We start from the raw sequence: 18614 nt of genomic DNA, 5'->3' as shown, positions 1-18614 counted from the left end.
CCCTGGCGACTTTGAACAGTGCATACTAAACAATGCCTTTTAAATTTCTGCAGCAGTAAAAGGCCTGTCTAGGCCCAACTTTTCCTCATTCGAAATTTGTGGGATGTCAAGCTGTCGAAGAAGGAGATCAATCTCCTCCCCATGACTTTCAGAATAAACCGGGTTGAAAACTCCTTTAATTGCCGCAAGAATCACCTCTTCTACCTCTTTATGCCCCTCCACCCAGACATCATTCTCATTTTTCAAAGTCAGGATTTCATTGATTGCTTGACGTTGCTTGACCTTCCTGTACATTGTAGGGGTGGGAAGATCCCCAAACTTAACCCAATTTGCCTTCATGCGTTGCTTCCAGAAACTGAAGCATAGTTGGCTTTCTGGCACAATAAGGTTTACCTGTTGAATATAGTTGTCCCCATCCTGGATTGACCTAATATCCGAAGCTGTGCCATGTAGATCCTTGGTCAACTTCCTCCAGTTAATCCCCCAAGTCCTTTTATTCTCCAAGCACCAGTACTGAAGCTTGGTCCTTACTCTCTCAAGTTTCCTTGAAAGCTGGTACATCGAGGACCCCTGGACAATTTCCTTCCATTCTGTTTCCACTATTGTCTTGACTTCCGGGAAATTAAGGCACCAATTTTCCAGTTGATAAGGCCTATTTGAGATGGCCTCTCTAGCAGTAGAGTGATAGGTAATAGCTGCATGATCCGAGCAAATGATTGGTTCATGGACTAACTTTCCCTCCGGGAAATGATGGAACCAATCCTCCGTGATATAAGCTCTATCTAGCCTTTCTAGAATTAGGCCATTACCATCCCTTTTGTTGCTCCAAGTAAACCGAGGCCCGGAGAAAGGCACTTCCGAGACATTGCTGCTAAACCTCCAATCAAGAAAGGCATCAAGCCCTCTAATTAAAACTGAACCCCCTAACTTATCACTACCACTTTCTATTTGATTGAAATCTCCTATGACTAACACATTTTTGAACTCATTCAAGAACCATTGGAGTTGTTCCCAAATTAACTTCCTATTTTCTACTTGAGGCTCGCCATAAAGAAAAAGCACATACTTAGAACTTCCATTAGATTCAATGATCTTACAAAGGATAAAATTTTTGGAAGAGTACAAGCAATCTACTACATCATTTGACCAACTTAAAACTAGCAACCCCCCACTACTCCCATCCGAATCCCAACCAAAAGTGGATGTAGGAGCCAAAACACCTAAAGAAGAAGCCGCTTCAACAAAAGCCATTTTAGTTTCTGAGACAAACATAAATAAAGGTAACTTAGAACGGTAGAGCCACACTAGGTAGGGAATTGTAAGGGAGTGTGGATCATTTAGACCCCTACAATTCCACGCCACAACCTTCATAATTCTTTTGGGGGCTGATCTGGTACAGCCTCCTTACCCCTTGACGAAACCCTCATAGACTCAAGAATGGACAATTGCAAATCGATGTCCATGTCATCCCTTATTTCCCTAAAAGCCGAAGTCACCTCTTCACTCTTTTGCCTCTTACATGATTCAGAAGATGATGAAGAGAACCCTTGGTGCCTCTTGTTGCCTGCCCGCTTCTTGATATCCTCATCAATTTCCACCCCAAACTCACGAGCCATATCCGGATCCGAAATTGCCTTAGAAGAAAACCTGTTCACCCCATTACTATCCTTGAGCCAAATGCTAAACCCACCCTTCTCGGACCATCGGTGAAGCCTTTTAAGCCTCTTGCGTTCCACCCATTCATAGTCCGTCTCACTATAGCGGACCGAATCACCATCACATGAAAGCAGCTTATGCCCCACCGCCTCTCTACTCCTCTTCTTTGTGTTAGCGCTATCATCAAAGTTAAACAAATCCGTGAAGTTGAAAGAACTAATATGTGAGAAAGGAGTGTTAGGTGATACCGGAGTGTTGGGTGGATCAAACTCCGTGAGTGGTAGATTCGGTAACCCTCCCAAGTCGGCCGGAGATAGCCTCAAAAAAGGAGTAGTACTCCTAACATTTTGATGGATAAGTTGAATTTCCCTGCGCCTAGCATTGCGAATTCCAAGAGATAAGATAGTGCTTGCCTCCATGATACAACCATACTCATCATCACCAAGTTGCTCGTCATATTCCCGCATAGTAGCCATAATAGACGAATTTTCCACCTCAACTTGCGGGATTGCAGCAGCCAGATTGTTCCCATTACCCCTTCCTAGCCAACCCAGCCCATTACTGTCAAAATTAGTTGGAGTAGTGGCCCATTCGGAGATCCCTAACGCATGAAACAAAGTTCCCGGACCTCCACCCCTCTGTTGTTGATTATGTTGGGCCGTAAAGGACTCGCCCAACTCGAATCTTGACCCAGCGAAGAAGTGACGAGGTGGCGGAGGAACATCAGCCGCCAGTGGAGGGTCTACCTCCTTGCCAGATCGTGTGCTCCTATCAAGATCCAAAACGCGTCTAGCATTTGGAGCAGCATCTCCAATCACTAGAGGTCGCTCCCTTCGCACATAAGGCGTAGCACCCACACTTGGATTTGGCTGTCTCCTTGACACAAATTCAGCATATGGATCCCCTCTCAACCCCAATCTTCTCCCTGGTGAAAGCATCAAGTCCGGCCTCACCGGGTCAACATCCATATCCGCCACTTCCAACTCGTCACCTACACTTCTTCCTCAACTGTATGATAATGGTTGCTGTCATCACTATCCGAAGATGAAAAATTCTCATCACACGGGTAACCCTCTTCAAAATCAAAGCTTTCTCTTGGTACTCTTCTATTCAATGGAGAATCAGTTGGTGCCTCTACATGCAGCAAATCTACACTTGTGTTTCTAAACCGATACCAATCCGGTAAACCCCGAATGTGATTAGTGTAGTACGGGTATTCCGCCGGCCCATACAACACTCTCACACCATCAGCTTGAACTTCATCAAGCCGCCTCCGCACCCTTCTCCTTGCTACCACTGCGTGAAGGGGGCAGCGAGAAGTTGAATGCCCTACCCGACCACATGACTTGCAAAACCTGAAAACCCCCTCATATCTCAAGTACACCCAAATAACTCGATCTCCTTCCAATGGAATAAAGCAGCCCGGGATCAATGGTAAGGAAAGATCGACTAGCATCCGCGCCCTAAGCTCAGCTTGAGGCGGAAGGTCATTCCCTTCATGCTCTAGACCCTCAATATATCCTACATGTCGTAGGATTTGCCTAGCCCAGCTTGCTGTGAGATATGCAAGTGGCAACCCATAAACCCTCACCCACATACGAGTGAGAGTGAAGCTCATCTGATGTGGAACGAAGTCCCTTTGATACCTTCTCAAGTTAATTATTCTCCCATCTATGATAGCCGAGCCTACTTGGATCAAACCCCTAAGATCCCTGCTATCTTCGCATTCAAAGAGAAAATAAGGGCCAGACTTATGAACCCTAATTTCCCCCCTCATAATCCATCTAGAATGGACTATGTGTTGCACGAATTCACGAGATGGAGGATGTGGACCCATGAATATTCCAATGACACTCGAGTTATAGTTTATATTACTATTTTCCAGATCGAAATCTGGTGGATTCGGTATAAGAGGGCCCCCTCTTAAGTCCATATGATGTTGCTCATCATTGGTTTTTGGTGGAGAATTATTTTCGTGGTTATTCATAACTAAAGTGAGAAGAATAAGACAGAAAGGAGAGAGAGAGAAGAGTAAGTAGGAAAAGATAGAAGAAGTGAAAGAAGAAGGAAACAGACAGAAGAATGGAATGAAATTGAATGAGTAACGTTCAGAAGTACTATAGCATTTATAGAAGATAAGAGTTCTTGGGAGTTAAACCACCACAAGCATGGGGAACAATAACTGAGCAAATTAAATACTATGAATAACTAGCCGCCTCCTCTACAAGATCCCTGCACTAGTAGCATTAGTGCAATAAAAGCTCAGCAAAAGATTGGGTGAGCAAACCGAAGGAGGCGCAAATGCAGCTGTTGGAATAAGAGAAAGGGAGATGAAAGGTTTAGGCCTTTTATGGAAAAACGAGGATTTAAACCACCAAGAAAACAGATCTTTGGAACAATAAAAAGACAACCAGAAAACCAAAGACACAAGCAAGAAATTGAAATCTTTCCCACTTTGCAGGAGCTAAACAGACCCTATACCAAATCTGAGCAAAGGAAGGTAAAGAATCTGGGAAATAGATTGAATCTGAGAAGAGATAAACAAGAAGAACCCTAGCAACCTAGGAGGAGCTCACTTTTAGTGAGAAATGCTCTCAAATCTTAGAGAGAGAAAAATTAGAATACAAAAGTTGAAGCAAACAAAGAACGGTACTCAGTCTTTGAGGTGCAGGATAAAAGGAATACTATCTGAAGTTCATCTTATTTGAGTACTCGTGCTCATAATTCGATCCCTGGTTGATCTTATTCCAATGCAATGCGTTTAATATTAGATTCTTTGCGATTCTGTAGTTTTTGGTAAATCAATATCACAATCTGAAAGTTGATGTATTGAAAAGTAACAAAAAGAGCAAATTTTATTGTACATGCACTGCAACTATGACTTTTTTTTTTGACGGCTAGCAAAGGAGCATATATTGGAGTCCATCAAAACGTATAGAAGCGGTCGAGAGGCGCGTAACCAGGGAGAGATTATCAGACTCGAAAATTGCTCCTTTGTAGCCAAAATTTCGGGCAAGTTTAGCTGCCATTACCATTGCTTTACCTTCAGCTACCACTGCCTCCCAAAAGTCCCGCAATCTCCTTGTGGCAGGAAGGAACTCATTTGCTCATATAAGAAAGCCATTTGTTAATAAATGAGCATGTTTGTACATGCATATGAAAAAAATGGTTATATCATGATTCATGAACATCATGAAAAAGAATAAAGCTTTATGAAAAGTGTGATGTAAATTTTACAATTCAGCTGATTGTATATCTAACAATGTTTATATTAATTTAATGCTTTATTTTTCTTAATTTGTTAAGCTCTTATTCCAAAGATTAAAAAGTTACATCCATCTCACTATCTCAGAGAATTGTCCTAGTAGTTCATGTAATGTGAATTACAAAATCATCTCAAAATCTAAGATTGTTATAGCATTGCTTCAAGTGAATTGACTTTCTTTCCCCTCCATCATCAACTAAGAACCCGATGATCGAAAAGATGTCCACTTATGGTGAATTAGCTTGTCTTTCCTTAGCCTCTCTTCTTCCTTCCATCATCAAGATTCACTATCTTCATGCTCTCTCTTTCAAGCACAACCACTTTTCCCCTCCTCTTAACCATCATCTTCACCATCTATCTAACCTCTGTTATAGCCTCTCTTTAATCCCAAAAATTATCCAAATCTAAAATCTCCTTGAAATAAGAGCAAATTCGTGTTTATAGCAATGTTCTTGTTTATCAATGTTCTTGTTTATCAAATGGCAATTTTGTAAATAAATTGCATAGATATTGGTGCTTTATGATAAAAAGAATTATTTCTTTGTACAACTGGCCACAAAACTCACTAACCTAACACCGTAAGATGAGTTTCAATGGAGCAAAGAGAAAGCTTGGAAACAGCTTCAATGGCTACTACTTCACCACTTCACGAGCAGATTTAATGGAGATGAGAAAACTCAACTACCCTTTAGGGTTAACTATGCCCTTTGTTTCTCCTTTTTAATTTTTTATCTTAGGGTTTTCTTCGTTCGATTTCGGTGCTGAAAATGGTGGGCGACAAAAATGGCATGTGGCAAAAATGGTGGTTGACGAAGGTGAGTGATGAAGGAGATGGAGATGATTGAAGAAGGAAGTAGATGAAGAAGATGAAGAGGTAATGGGTCGGTGATGAAAGGAGGAAGAAGGTGGTCGGTGATGACAGTGAAAAATTAACGGTGTTATTCATAAATTACAAAACTAACCTTCACTATATGCTGGAATTTACAAACTTACCTCTTGATAAACCTAGGTTTATCATCGTGAGTAATTGGGGCTCCCTCTTAAAATACATATGTTAAAGGTTTAGAAAACATATAAGGGGCCGTTTGGTTCGCACGAGGTAATCGGAATGGAATGAACAAAGGGAAAGGAAGAGAATGGAATGAAAATACCTAAAATTTGTCATGTTGTTTGTTTTAAAACAAAGGGAAACAATCCCTCTATTCCCACCACCACACCACCACCACACAACCACCTAAGTCATTAGCTTTCCACCTTTTTCAGCCACCAAACCACTCACCGCACCTCCCCCACCGTTCGCCAGCGTTCCCCCGTCCCTCGCCGACCCAGCGGAGGTCGTCCCTCCCCCAAAAACTTCCTTAGCCCATAAAACCCTATCACCGCTGAAACTCGTCGTGAAACTCGTCGAACGGCCCTCCCCCACCCTCGAAACCCTAGCGCCTAGGGTTTCGATGGTGGGGGAGGGCCGTTTAGCAGTGAAAAGGGGCGGCGAACGTCGGGGAAGGGGTGGCGAACGTCGGGGAAGGGGCAGCGACCGTCGGTGGAGCCTTGGAGGTGCGACTTGGTGGTGGAGGTAAGGTATAAGGGTGGTGGCTAGGTGTGGGTGTGGTGGTGGAGGGGTGGCTAAGGAAAAGGAATGGAAAAGTCTAGGGGGGTGGGGAATGAAGTTGGAAGGATTTGGGGTAATGGAGAGGGGAAAGGGAATGATAGAAAGTGTTAGACAAACAACAACAAAGAGAATTGGGGCAGTTGATTCCCCCCAACCAAACGGCCCCTAATTGTATCTATCCATGGAGCAACAAAGTATCCTCATGTCAATGCACTGCATATATGAATTTGAATATGATAGGAAATCAAGTCGTTCATCCTATAGTCAATGATAATTCTCATGTATTTTTATTATTATGGTAGACAAATCTATGACTCTATGAGAGATGATTTGATTCAAACAATGGGATATTCAAATGCTTTGCTACTCATTATAAATTACAATATCATGACAATAATTTTCAAAATCGAATAAGAAAAGATGTGTGGCAATACAAGAAAGGATCGGTGAAGAATGAGAAAATTAGGAAGATTGTAGGTGTTGTATCTATTGAGATCATAACAAGGTTGTGGAAATCACATAAAGGTGTTTGACTATGTAAATTGAATATTGAGTGAGGCTCTAATCACGAGATAGAGTGGAAATGTGATGGGATCATGAGGAATAGAAAAAGATCTAAAGAAACTTGGAGGAAAGTGATTAAGAGTGATATGAGTCTTCAAGGATTGAGCAAAATATGATGATTGATAAAGTGGAGACGAGGGACAAATCCATGCTCGAGAAAATGTCATAGTTTTATACAATTTCTTTTGCACCTAAATTATGTGTTAATATTAAACAACCCAATTATGTGTATAGCTCTGTTTTATATTTTTTATTTTTTTGAAAGAGTGTTTAGCTCTGTTTATTTATTTATCTATTTTTATTTATTAATTTTTTTTTAACACTAAGCATCATATATTTACATCGTAATTTTAGGTTTTCACTTTACACAATCCATTTTTTCTTTCTATGAATGTTTTAGATTTTTTTTTTTTTTTTTTTTTTTTTTTTTTTTTTTTTTTGGCTATGTATAAAAAGCTAAAAAAGGAAATATTGAGGATAAATTAACATTAATTATACCGATTTGCACTTGTTTTTGTCATGAGTTTCCAATTTACTTACATTTTAAGAAGAATATTTAATGCATATATATATAGCCCTTAGGGTTGCATATATATATATATATAATTTTTTTTGAAAGAGTGTTTAGCTCTGTTTAATATTGTGTTTTTTTATTTTTATTTATTTATTTATTTTTTAACACTAAGCAGTAATTTTAGGTTTTCACTTTACATTATCCATTTTTTCTTTCTATGAATGTTTTAGATTTTTTTTTTTTTTGTTTTTTTTGTGACAAAGATAGATTTTTTTTTGTTTTTGGCTATGTATAAAAAGCTAAAAAAGGAAATATTGAGAATAAATAAACATTAATTATACCGATTTGCACTTGTTTTTGTCATGAATTCCCAATTTACTAACATTTTAAGAAGAATATTTAATGCATATATATAGCCCTTAGGGTTACATATATCATTCCCCCCCTTCTCCCCCTCTTTTTGTCATTTACCATTTACTTTCGTTGTATCCCTTTCTCTTTTTTTTTTTTTTTTTTTTTTTTTTTTTTCCGTTTAGTATAACTACGGTTCCTCGTGACATGTGATGATTTATGTTAACTTACCGAAATCTAGAGATTGGCATGTTGGGTTTTTCTTTTTGTCGTTTTCCATTTACCTTCGCTGTAACACTTTTTTTTTGTTTCGTCTTTAGTATAGAGTACATTTTTTTTTTGCATACGGTTCCTCGTGACCTAGGACGATTCATGTTAACAGATCCAAATCCGTAGAATACTTGAATGACATATTGGCTCAAACCCCAGTCACTATCTAGACAAACCAGTATAAATCCTGCAAAACGATTACTTCTACTGCACTTCTTTATACTCCACCCTTTCATCACTCTTTTTCCGTTTTTCGCTAAAACTCTCTTCCTTAACATCACACAACAAATTCTCAAGGGTTTTTCCCGACAATTCTTTCACTTTGTATAAACCCTAATTTGATAATTTTAATTTCAAATTTTCAAGGGTTTTTCCAGACGCTTTGAGCCCCGATTATCTGCGCTACCATGGTTTCCGGTGAGATTTTCGCTTTCAATTTCGTCGCTTTCTGTTGTATTTTAGTTCTTGCTTTAATGGCGCTTTTCATTTGCTTAATCAATTTCATTTTCTTTGAATATTGTTACAGATGCGGATATGGAAGATTACGGATTTGAGTATTCCGACGATGATGGAGACGAGCAAGATGTTGACATTGAGAATCAGTACTATAATTCCAAAGGTTATTTTTCGATGCTTCTTCAATTTGATGGATAATATAGCGATATGTGGATTTCCTTTGAATTATTGATTAGTATAGCAATTTGAGAATGCCCTTTTGAGTTCATGATTAGTTTTGCAATTTGTGAATTTTACTGTTAATATCTTGGAAAATTATACCGTTATTCTGCTCTTGATTCTTCTGTGAATCAGAACTTGTGGGTGTTCGGGGCAATGTTTGCTATAGTTTGTTTTCTTTACTGGGAATATTGGGAAAAATGGGGGTATCAATCAGCCTTCGCAATGCCTTTATGGTTGACTCAAATTATCAATATCCTTTATATTGACAAGAAATTGGGTGTTAGTGTAAAGGAATCTGGTTTATGATGTAAGACAACTTTGAAAAATATTCTAATGGCATGATAATTGTCCATTTCTTGGAGATTGTGCTTTATATTGCAAGGTTAATCGTAGAAGGAGCTGTGGTGGACTTGTATCTTGTATGAGGTGGTTGTACATAATAGTATTGGTGAAGTTGATGAATGAGGCAGAAAAACCTTGATCTTGCATCTGCCTTTTTTCATACTGCTTGGGCTGAGAAAAGGGAAGACATCAGTTTGGGATAAGGAAATTGACTGTAGGAATAGATTTTGTTTCCCTCTGTTCACTCTCTCCTTGTACTGGTTAGGAGTGTAAATAGTTTGTGATTATTTTGTGTTTAAACAAGCTCAGAATAGGGGTAAAAGGAAGAAATTGATCTGGTGAATCTAGAGGCATAGGTTGCAAAATTGTTTTTTTTTTTCTTCTCACATCCCTTACTTTTAAATAAACTATTAAATTATTTTCTCTTTTTTACAGTATTAAATCCCAACAGACTCTACTTATATATTATTTAACAAGTTCAACTCAAACTGTCACAAAAAAAAAAAAAAAAAAAAAAATTCAACTCAAACTCTTAAAACTCTGTGTCAAATAGCTTATGTAACATGTAATGTGCACAGGGGAAGTATACTTTTTCCTCTTTATCTTTGTTAATGAATGGGTGCTAGATGAGGTGAGATTAATGATGATACTAGAATTGTTATCTGGATTCCATTTCTGTTTTTTAATTATTTGTGCATCAGGAGTAGGCTGGCTTGGAAGTCAAAGAGGACTACCTTGTGTTAGGTCAAAAGATGGTGAATATATTTGACATTGAGATTGAGAGAAGTTGACACAAATGCCATTAATTTCTACATGAAAAATCTAGCATGATTGATTTTTGGTTGTATATCTTTTGTTTGGGGACCTTGTGCTAGGTCAAAAGATGGTGAATATATTTGACATTGAGATTGAGAGAAGTTGACACAAATGCCATTAATAAGTGTATGATGAAGCATCTAGAAGTTGACACAAATGCCATTAATATCTTTTATTTGGGTGGGAGTCATGATTATGTTGCTGCTCTGTTATTTATTGGTGATTGTGGCTGTATGTGTCATTTAAGCACCTTAAACAACACCTGAACTTGAAATTATTTGTTGGGGGTTCTTGTGTTGCAAAGGATGTACTACCTAGTAAAAAATAATATTTCAGGGTGAACTAAGGTAGAAAAGTTCTGCCTCTAACAATGTATGTGATTAAGGCTTTGGTTCCCATATCCTTTTACTTCTTAATTTTCTCTTGATCTTGTATTGAGCTATTCTGGTTCCCCCTGGGGAAGTAAGAGTTGACATCATTGCTACTATTCATACTTCAATAGATTTATGTGACCAAATGACAGCTACATCTATGTAATTGGCTAATCATAGGATGTTTATATTGATAATTTATTTGATTCCAAACATCCTATGACTAAAACTTAGAGTTGTCAATTCGGGTAAATGGGTCGGGTTTGAGTCGGGTTTGTGTGGGTCGGGTCATCTCGGGTCGGGTCAATACGGGTTAATGTCAGGACCTATGTGGGTCGGGTTCGGGTTGGGTCATGCTTGAGTCAGGTCAGGTCGGGTCATACATCTTTTCGGGTTAGGGTCGGGTTTAGGTCGGGTCAATAAAAAGTCGGGTTACATTCGGGTCGAGTGAAAAACAAGTCGGGTTAAATTCGGGTTTAAATGAGTTAGGGTCCTGTTCGGGTTCGGTTCAAGTCAATTATTTTCGGGTTATAATCAGGTCGGGTCATTATCGGGTTCGAGTCAGGTTCGGTTCAAGTCAATAATTTGCGGGTTATAATCAAGTCGGGTCATTATCGGGTTCGAGTCGGGTTCGATTCAAGTCAATACTTTGCGGGTTATAATTAAGTCGGGTCATTCTCGGGTTTGGGTCGGGTTCGGTTCAAGTCAAAAACTTAAAAAAAATAAAATAATAATAATAATAATAAATTTTGAAAAAAGGACCATTAAAAGGATTTTAAGTAGCTATATACTTATATGGAAGTTGAAGATAAATTTAGGGAAAAAAAAAAAAAAAAAGGAAGATACATTTGGCTGAAATCACTACCACCTCAGTCACCTCATACTGCCTCAAATGCGTTTAAAAAACATTGACAGCTCATATAGCTCCACCTCACTCACCTCTATCATCTCATATCCTCAATCTCCTCATATAGCTCAAGCTCATTGCTCATATCGGAAGTTGAAGATAATTAGGAAAATGAAAATCAATCAAAATAAATTGAAAAAAAGCCTGAAACTCAAAAGTCAATACGGAGTACTCTTTTTATCCTAAAAACTCCTAAATCCTAAAATTCGGGTTAGTAATAGGTCGAGTTTAAAATTGGGTCGGGTCAATAAAAGTCGGGTTGAATTTGGGTCGGGTCAATAACAAGTCGGGTTGATTTCGAATCGGGTTTGTAACAGGTCGGGTTTAAATTCGAGTCGGGTTAGGAACGGGTCGGGTTGACCTCGGGTCGGGTTAGTAACAGGTCGGGTTGAATTCGGGTTTTGACGGGTTAAATCGGGTTTGGGTCATTCTCGGGTTCGAGTCGGGTTCGGTTCAGGTCAATAATTTACGGGTCACATTCGGGTCGGGTCCTCTATAGGTCGGTTCATGGTCAGGTTCGGGTCTCAAATACTCGGGTCAACTCGGGTCTAGGGTTGGTTTCAGGTCGGGTTAGGTCGGATTCGGGTAACCATTTTTTTCGGGTTCAGACGGGTTAGGGTTAAGGTCGGGTTAGGGTAGGTATTTCGGGTCGGGTCAGCTTTTGACAGCTCTACTAAAACTGTACAATTTTGTGTATAAATGTATTTTTATATAAGAGGAGTATGGTAAAATTTTCATTCATGTCACTGTTTCCAGTTTTCCTCAGTCAATGTCAGTTTTACTTTGAGTTCCCTGCTGATCATATACCATCTGATTCCCCAGTCACCCTAGATGCATAATTTTAATTCGACTCCAATCATGTTGTAAGATGTTGGACATGGTCCAGTGAATATTCTGCCCCTGTGCCCCCAACAGAATAAAAAAAGGCTGTGGTGACATATCTGACACTGTTGCCCCTTATGTTTCTAGGATTGGTTGAAACTGACCCTGAAGGTGCTCTTGCTGGTTTTGCTGAGGTGGTTAGCATGGAACCAGACAAAGCAGACTGGTAAGCTTTACATATACAAATTTTATTGTTTAGCAAGTTGAATTTAGTTTTTGCTGAACTTGCTCAGAAAATTAGCACACGCTTCAGGTGGTTTGCACTGTATATTGTCTAAACATTAGAAATGTGAATTTGAAAAGAATATTGTGTGCGAAATTTACTTTGTAGAGTAAAAGGGAACAATCATGTCGAGATAGCTAAAATTGAATTTGGAATGGTAAATGGGCTATTGCGGATATCATTTTGGCTGATTACCTGTGTACAAATGACTGTTATGTAGTCAGTCGTATTTTGACAAGTTGAGTGGGTTGATGCAAACAAGCTCATTTGGAGATCAGTGTTCACTGTTCAGGGATCTACACAAGAGATGACTTATGAATGTGTCAGAATTTATATAACTGTAGGTTTATTTATTAATACAACACCATTTTCTGACCTCTGATTCATCATTTAGGGGTTTCAAGGCATTAAAGCAAACAGTAAAGCTGTATTATCGACTGGGAAAGTATAAAGAGATGATGGAAGCATATAGAGAGATGTTGACTTACATTAAATCAGCCGTAACAAGAAATTATAGTGAAAAATGTATAAACAACATTATGGATTTTGTTTCTGGGTCAGCCAGCCACAATTTTGATCTCCTGCAAGAGTTCTACCAAACAACCCTGAGAGCTCTTGAAGAGGCTAAAAATGAGGTGAGGGTTTCTTGCATTTGCAGTTTATCTTATATAGGCATTTCTCTGCTTCAAATGTCACTGTGTTAATGCCATGCTTTCTCATTTTGCAGAGACTGTGGTTCAAAACTAATCTAAAGCTTTGCAAGATCTGGTTTGACATGGGTGAATATGGGCGAATGAACAAGGTTTCATGTAACTGTGTATTTTCTTTTGTGGTTAGTGATAATACTACCAACTGAGGTTTGTGATATAGTTTCTCTCTGTTTGGATTTGACAGATATTGAAGGAACTTCACAAATCATGTCAAAAAGAAGATGGTACAGATGATCAAAAGAAAGGAACTCAACTGTTGGAGGTTTATGCAATTGAGATTCAAATGTATACCGAGACCAAGAACAACAAGAAACTCAAGGTGGGCACATTCAGCACAACATAAACGACATTATTTATTTATTTAATTTTTTTTTTTTTTTTTTGGGCGTCTTATTTGTACTCTCTGGCTCTCTGCTCACTTAAAAAAATTACTTAATTACTAGAACTATAGAATCCTGATGATTGTATGGAATACTATCTCTTTCGAAAAATGAATGGCCTTGAAATGAGGACTGCAAATCCTGCAATAGGGGTATGAAATAGTTTGATTAATTCATTTTCGGAATCTTGCCTTTTGAAGTATAAAGTTTTTTAAAATCCTGCATTTGAAATAGAAGTGTTCAGAATTACTATTCTATTTGTTGTTGTCTTTGGGTTTGTGATCAATACGAATTTAAGTTTTACATTTTGTGAAGCTTGGGTTTCTGAATATATAATTATGTAATTTACTTTTGTATGTGTAATCACTGTAAATTAACTGCAACCTTTTTTGAAATTTAAATATACAATTTATGTATACTAGAACAATTGCTGTGATTGCAGTCCATATCATCATGTACTGTGATATGTTTTAACTGCCACTGTTGTAAGTTGCAATTCTTACATGTAGACTTTTCTGGTTTTGGGTGTTGATGTACACATGTATCTGTTTTGTAGTTGTTTCTGAACTCTAACTTATGATGAGTTCTCCAATTTGTTAAAAATTTTCTATTGTTATCAATTTTATAGTGATATGTTGCCATCATCTCTATGTGGTCTCGTTTAGTTTAAGTCTTTTATGATCGCTCATCTCATAGATTGATGTGGTTCAATTGCAGCAACTGTATCAGAAGGCACTAACTGTTAAGTCCGCAATACCACATCCAAGGATAATGGGAATAATTCATGAATGTGGAGGGAAAATGCACATGGCAGAGCGTCAGTGGGCAGAAGCAGCAACAGACTTTTTTGAAGCATTCAAGAATTATGATGAAGCTGGAAACCAACGGCGTATCCAATGTTTGAAGTATGTTTCAGTAATCCTTTTGTTTTATCAATTGATTTTAGAAGTGAATCTCTATATCACATCTGTAAAGTTAATTCTTCCCAAGTCTTATGTCACTTTAAAACTCTCTCTGCCAACTAAGATTTCGACTCTTGGATATCAGAGTACATCACTGCTCACAGATATCTATCTGCAAATAACCATATCCTACTTTTGACCTTTGTATCCTTCTTTCTTCTGATTGCTAGTAGTGAATCCTGGATTACACTGTAACATAGGGCTTTGGGCTGTAAGTTATGTCTTTGTCTTTGTATAATGCATAGACTCTTTTCTCTTTTGTGTCTGAAAATTCTTCCAGTTTTGTGTATTGACTAAATGTTTAAGGGGATATATGTCTTTGTCTTTGTACAATGCATGGACTCTTTTCTCTTTTGTGTCTGAAAATTCTTCCAGTTTTGTCTATTGACTAAATGTTTAAGGGGATATATATATATATATATATATATATATATATATATATAAAATTTTAAATAGATACTGATCTAGTTAGTTGAGTTGGAACACTAGGGGTTGAGCGTCCACCTTCCAACCTTGTGGTGAGAGGGGGATCAATTCTTGTCAATCTGTTGTTGATATTATCTTTTATCCTTTGTATATTGTTCAGCCCTTTGATCTGGCCTACTGAATAAAGGGTTGGATTGAATTATTATGTAGTTTCTGAAACAAAGCATTTTTAGCTAATGATAAATGGGACTTGAATTTAGATACAAATTCACTCTTATTTTGGGACATAAGATTTTGTCATATGTTCTGATGATTCGTTTCTCCTTGTCTCACATAGTCCTTTATCCTTATTGACAGATATTTGGTACTTGCAAATATGTTAATGGAATCTGAGGTGAATCCATTTGATGGACAAGAGGCTAAGCCGTATGCTCTTGATCTCTATTCTTCTCTCTTCATGCTGTTATAATTTGACGTACACGGTCCTTATGAACTTCATCTATTTTTGCAGTTACAAAAATGACCCTGAAATCTTGGCAATGACAAATTTGATAGCAGCTTATCAGAGAAATGAGATTCTGGAGTTTGAGAAGATTTTGAAGGTCTGGATGAATTCTGATTTTCACCTTTTAGAATATGCTTTCTATTTATTATTATTATTATTATTATTATTTTTTTTTAATTTTTAATTTTTTTTTTTTTTGAAACCATTTATTACTTTGTATATTTTAAAAATGTTTAAGAAATTGTGTTTGCCTTCACATTTTGACCTTTTTACGAATAACTGTTTGATGCTGCAGAGTAACAGGAGGACAATTATGGATGATCCCTTCATCAGAAATTACATTGAAGACCTGTTGAAGAATATAAGAACACAAGTATTGCTCAAACTAATCAAGCCATACACAAGAATCAGAATACCTTTCATATCCAAGGTAAAAAAAATAAATAAATAAAATAAAGTAAAACTCTCTTAACATAATTATCCGCGGTAGCCTATTTTACTGTACTGTGTTTATCTTCATGTACTTGTTAATGATGTTACCATAGTGATATAGCTATATGTGATGGTCTAGTCTCTTTGTAATGGTTATATACTTGCTGGGAATTATGTTTTTATTTGATTATGTTGCTTGGATAACCAACAGAATTGGGAAAACAACTCTACAGTAGGTTGTCTAAGAAACACCTGGTGCTGGGAAAGTGTATTTATGTATCTTATGTCGTCATGCAAAAAACTACAAAAGTGTGTCCTTTTCTCTGAAGGGGGTTGCAGTGGCATAAAGTTTTGTAGTTGGTCTATGGTCATTCTGATAAGAAGGATCAGTAATGTAATTTCACTCAAGGTGCTTATCCACACCTTCCCTGTGGGACTAGGCTGAGAAAATTGTGCTCTTATAGTCGGGAGTGAAAAGTCAATGATCATAGTTATGTACTATGTAGACTCTGATATCCCCTTATTTTCAAAAAAAGAGTTTATACCAATGCACTACATGGTTTGCCTATTTGTTTGTGAACCCTGTAGATCTTATCATCTGTGCAACTGATATGGGAGATTGTTATCAAATTGATCTTGTGGAAATGTTGTGAAAAGGTACATCAAATGTCCTATTGAACATGCGTGGACTATTAATACTTTTGGGTCGTTAGTTACCACAATCAATCAATCAAAGCCTTAATTCCGTAAGTGGGGTTGTTAGTTTCCACGCTATCAATATATTTTTTTTATAAGAAATAGTATCAAGTGTTCCGTGGATGCACCTCCTTATCTTGTTTTCTACTCTGTAAGATTCAAGTCATTAAACATGACTTCTAGATGTTGCAATGCAAACTTGAATAGAGATCTGTTAGCTATGCTAGGAATGGAGGTTTAGGGTAGAGATCTGTAGTGGCTCTCAAGTAAAGGTTGTGGTGATAATGGTGATGATTAGGAGGATGCTGATGGGATATGTTAAAATTTTGCTGGGGGTGATGGATAAAGTTCATCAGTATATCAACTAAATTGTATTCTCTTGACTTTTTTGTTCTGTCCTCAGGAGCTTAATGTCCCAGAAGCAGACGTTGAGCAGTTGTTAGTGTCTCTAATTTTGGACAACAGAGTTCAAGGACACATAGACCAAGTGAATAGACTGTTAGAGCGCAGTGACAGGTAAATTTTGGTGTTTCTTTATTCTCAAATTTGATTCTGTTAATCCTAATTGCAACGGTAGTAACTGATTCTTGTGTTTTGCAGGTCTAAGGGAATGAAGAAGTATACAGCTGTTGACAAATGGAACACACAGCTCAAGTCACTGTATCAAACAGTCAACAATAGAGTTGGTTGAGATTGCTCTTTGTATGGCTGGTTGATTGTCTTCAATTTTTGTGATTTCACCCCTTTACTTGAATGGGGACACAGTTGGACAAATGGGTTTCGTACTGGAGCTGGAGTATAGTCTTGGTAACGGTCATATTTTGCAAATATTTTTCTTTTCCCACACTTGGTTATCTTTGCTGCTTCTCAAAGATACCTGTAATTGGGAGCCTTTTGTGCCGTGCATCTACTGTAGTTAATATGCTATACATCGGTTTTGGTCTGTTGCTGGTCAATCCGTAGAAAGTGTTCCATCTTATAGATTAAACTCTGTACTGCCTTATGTTTTTGAAATGTTGGTTTATTCATTTAGGAGCGGTTTAGCTTCTCAGTAAGCAAACCTTGCCTATTTGTCTGAGTCTTTGAATTGGTTCCTCAGAGTGCAAGCCTAGTACAAAACAGGAGATTCAAATGATAATTTGGGCACCGAGTAGAGGAAGTTTGAGGTTGTGGTGAGTAGGGATGCTACATAAAAAAGAATACAACTCAAATTCACTAGAATACTTAATAGTATTAGTCACATTGTGCTAACCCTTGATACATTAATTCACGAAAGTAACAAATTAATTAATGGCCTGTTTGGTAACTAGAATTTCATTTGAAATTCTGGATTTGACCCAATTATGTTGTTTGGATATGTTTAGAATTTGGGAATTGAATTTGGCCCAAATCCAAGATTATGAAGACGAGTATTTTTTGATATATTGAAATTCTAAACCTACACTTGTCATTTCAAATTATGATATTCATAAAAAAGAAAGCCCAATTTTATCTCTCCTATGTCATACAACGTAGACAACATTTTCCCCAATTTTTCTCTCTCCTAGGGTTCTTTACCATGGAAACACCTCATCCATTGAAGTAAGCTTCGAAATTCTGTACTTTCATTTTTCCTCTTGGTACACTTGAAGTGTACGCTCATTCCACTTGTTCAACGTTTAAGTACAATTTGATTCTCCATTGAAGCGGCATGCGAACTTTCTCTCTCCTCTATTGAACAACAAAATAAAAATACCAACATTGTAGCAAGAAATCAACGAAATTTTGAATTTTTTCGGCACGAATTTACTGAAAATTTGGAGGAATTTAGATTTAATAGAGGATTTTTGGGAATAATTTGGGGTATTTATGAACTTCTTTGGTAGTAATTTACTGAATAATTTGAAAAAATTTGGGTTTAATTTTAGGATTTATTGAAGTAAAAAATTGATAATTTAAGCAGAGAAAGAGATGAAGATTTGGGAATTTAAGATTGGAGGAGAGAGAAAGGAAATTTGTATGAGTTAAAAGTGTAATTTCATTTGCTTAATTCAAAATTTCACTCATCTCCAAACA

At 37.4% G+C, this 18614-nt stretch overlaps 2 protein-coding genes across 2 annotated transcripts; one reads left to right on the top strand and one right to left on the bottom strand.

Annotated features, from left to right (window-relative positions):
- Positions 1–39: 39 nt before the first annotated feature.
- LOC145617038 (uncharacterized) lies at positions 40–1251 on the bottom strand. Its single transcript, XM_081671739.1, has one exon. It carries the CDS (start codon positions 1249–1251, stop codon positions 40–42), a length of 1212 nt encoding a protein of 403 aa, XP_081527865.1.
- A 7123-nt stretch (positions 1252–8374) lies between these two features.
- On the top strand, positions 8375–17465 carry LOC145617471 (COP9 signalosome complex subunit 2-like). The gene is made up of 12 exons (XM_081672173.1): positions 8375–8646; positions 8756–8848; positions 12313–12391; positions 12843–13083; positions 13176–13250; positions 13343–13477; positions 14256–14443; positions 15284–15352; positions 15438–15528; positions 15727–15861; positions 16963–17075; positions 17160–17465. The coding sequence occupies exons 1-12, from the start codon at positions 8637–8639 to the stop codon at positions 17248–17250; spliced, it is 1320 nt and encodes a 439-aa protein (XP_081528299.1). The 5' UTR covers positions 8375–8636; the 3' UTR covers positions 17251–17465.
- Positions 17466–18614: the final 1149 nt, after the last annotated feature.

The sequence above is a fragment of the Chenopodium album genome, chromosome 26 (assembly GCF_948465745.1).
Source record: "Chenopodium album chromosome 26, dcCheAlbu1.1, whole genome shotgun sequence".
Taxonomy (NCBI): Eukaryota; Viridiplantae; Streptophyta; class Magnoliopsida; order Caryophyllales; family Amaranthaceae; genus Chenopodium; species Chenopodium album.
The sequence above is the reverse complement of the archived record's forward strand: the minus strand, read 5'-3'. Positions and strand labels throughout refer to the sequence as shown.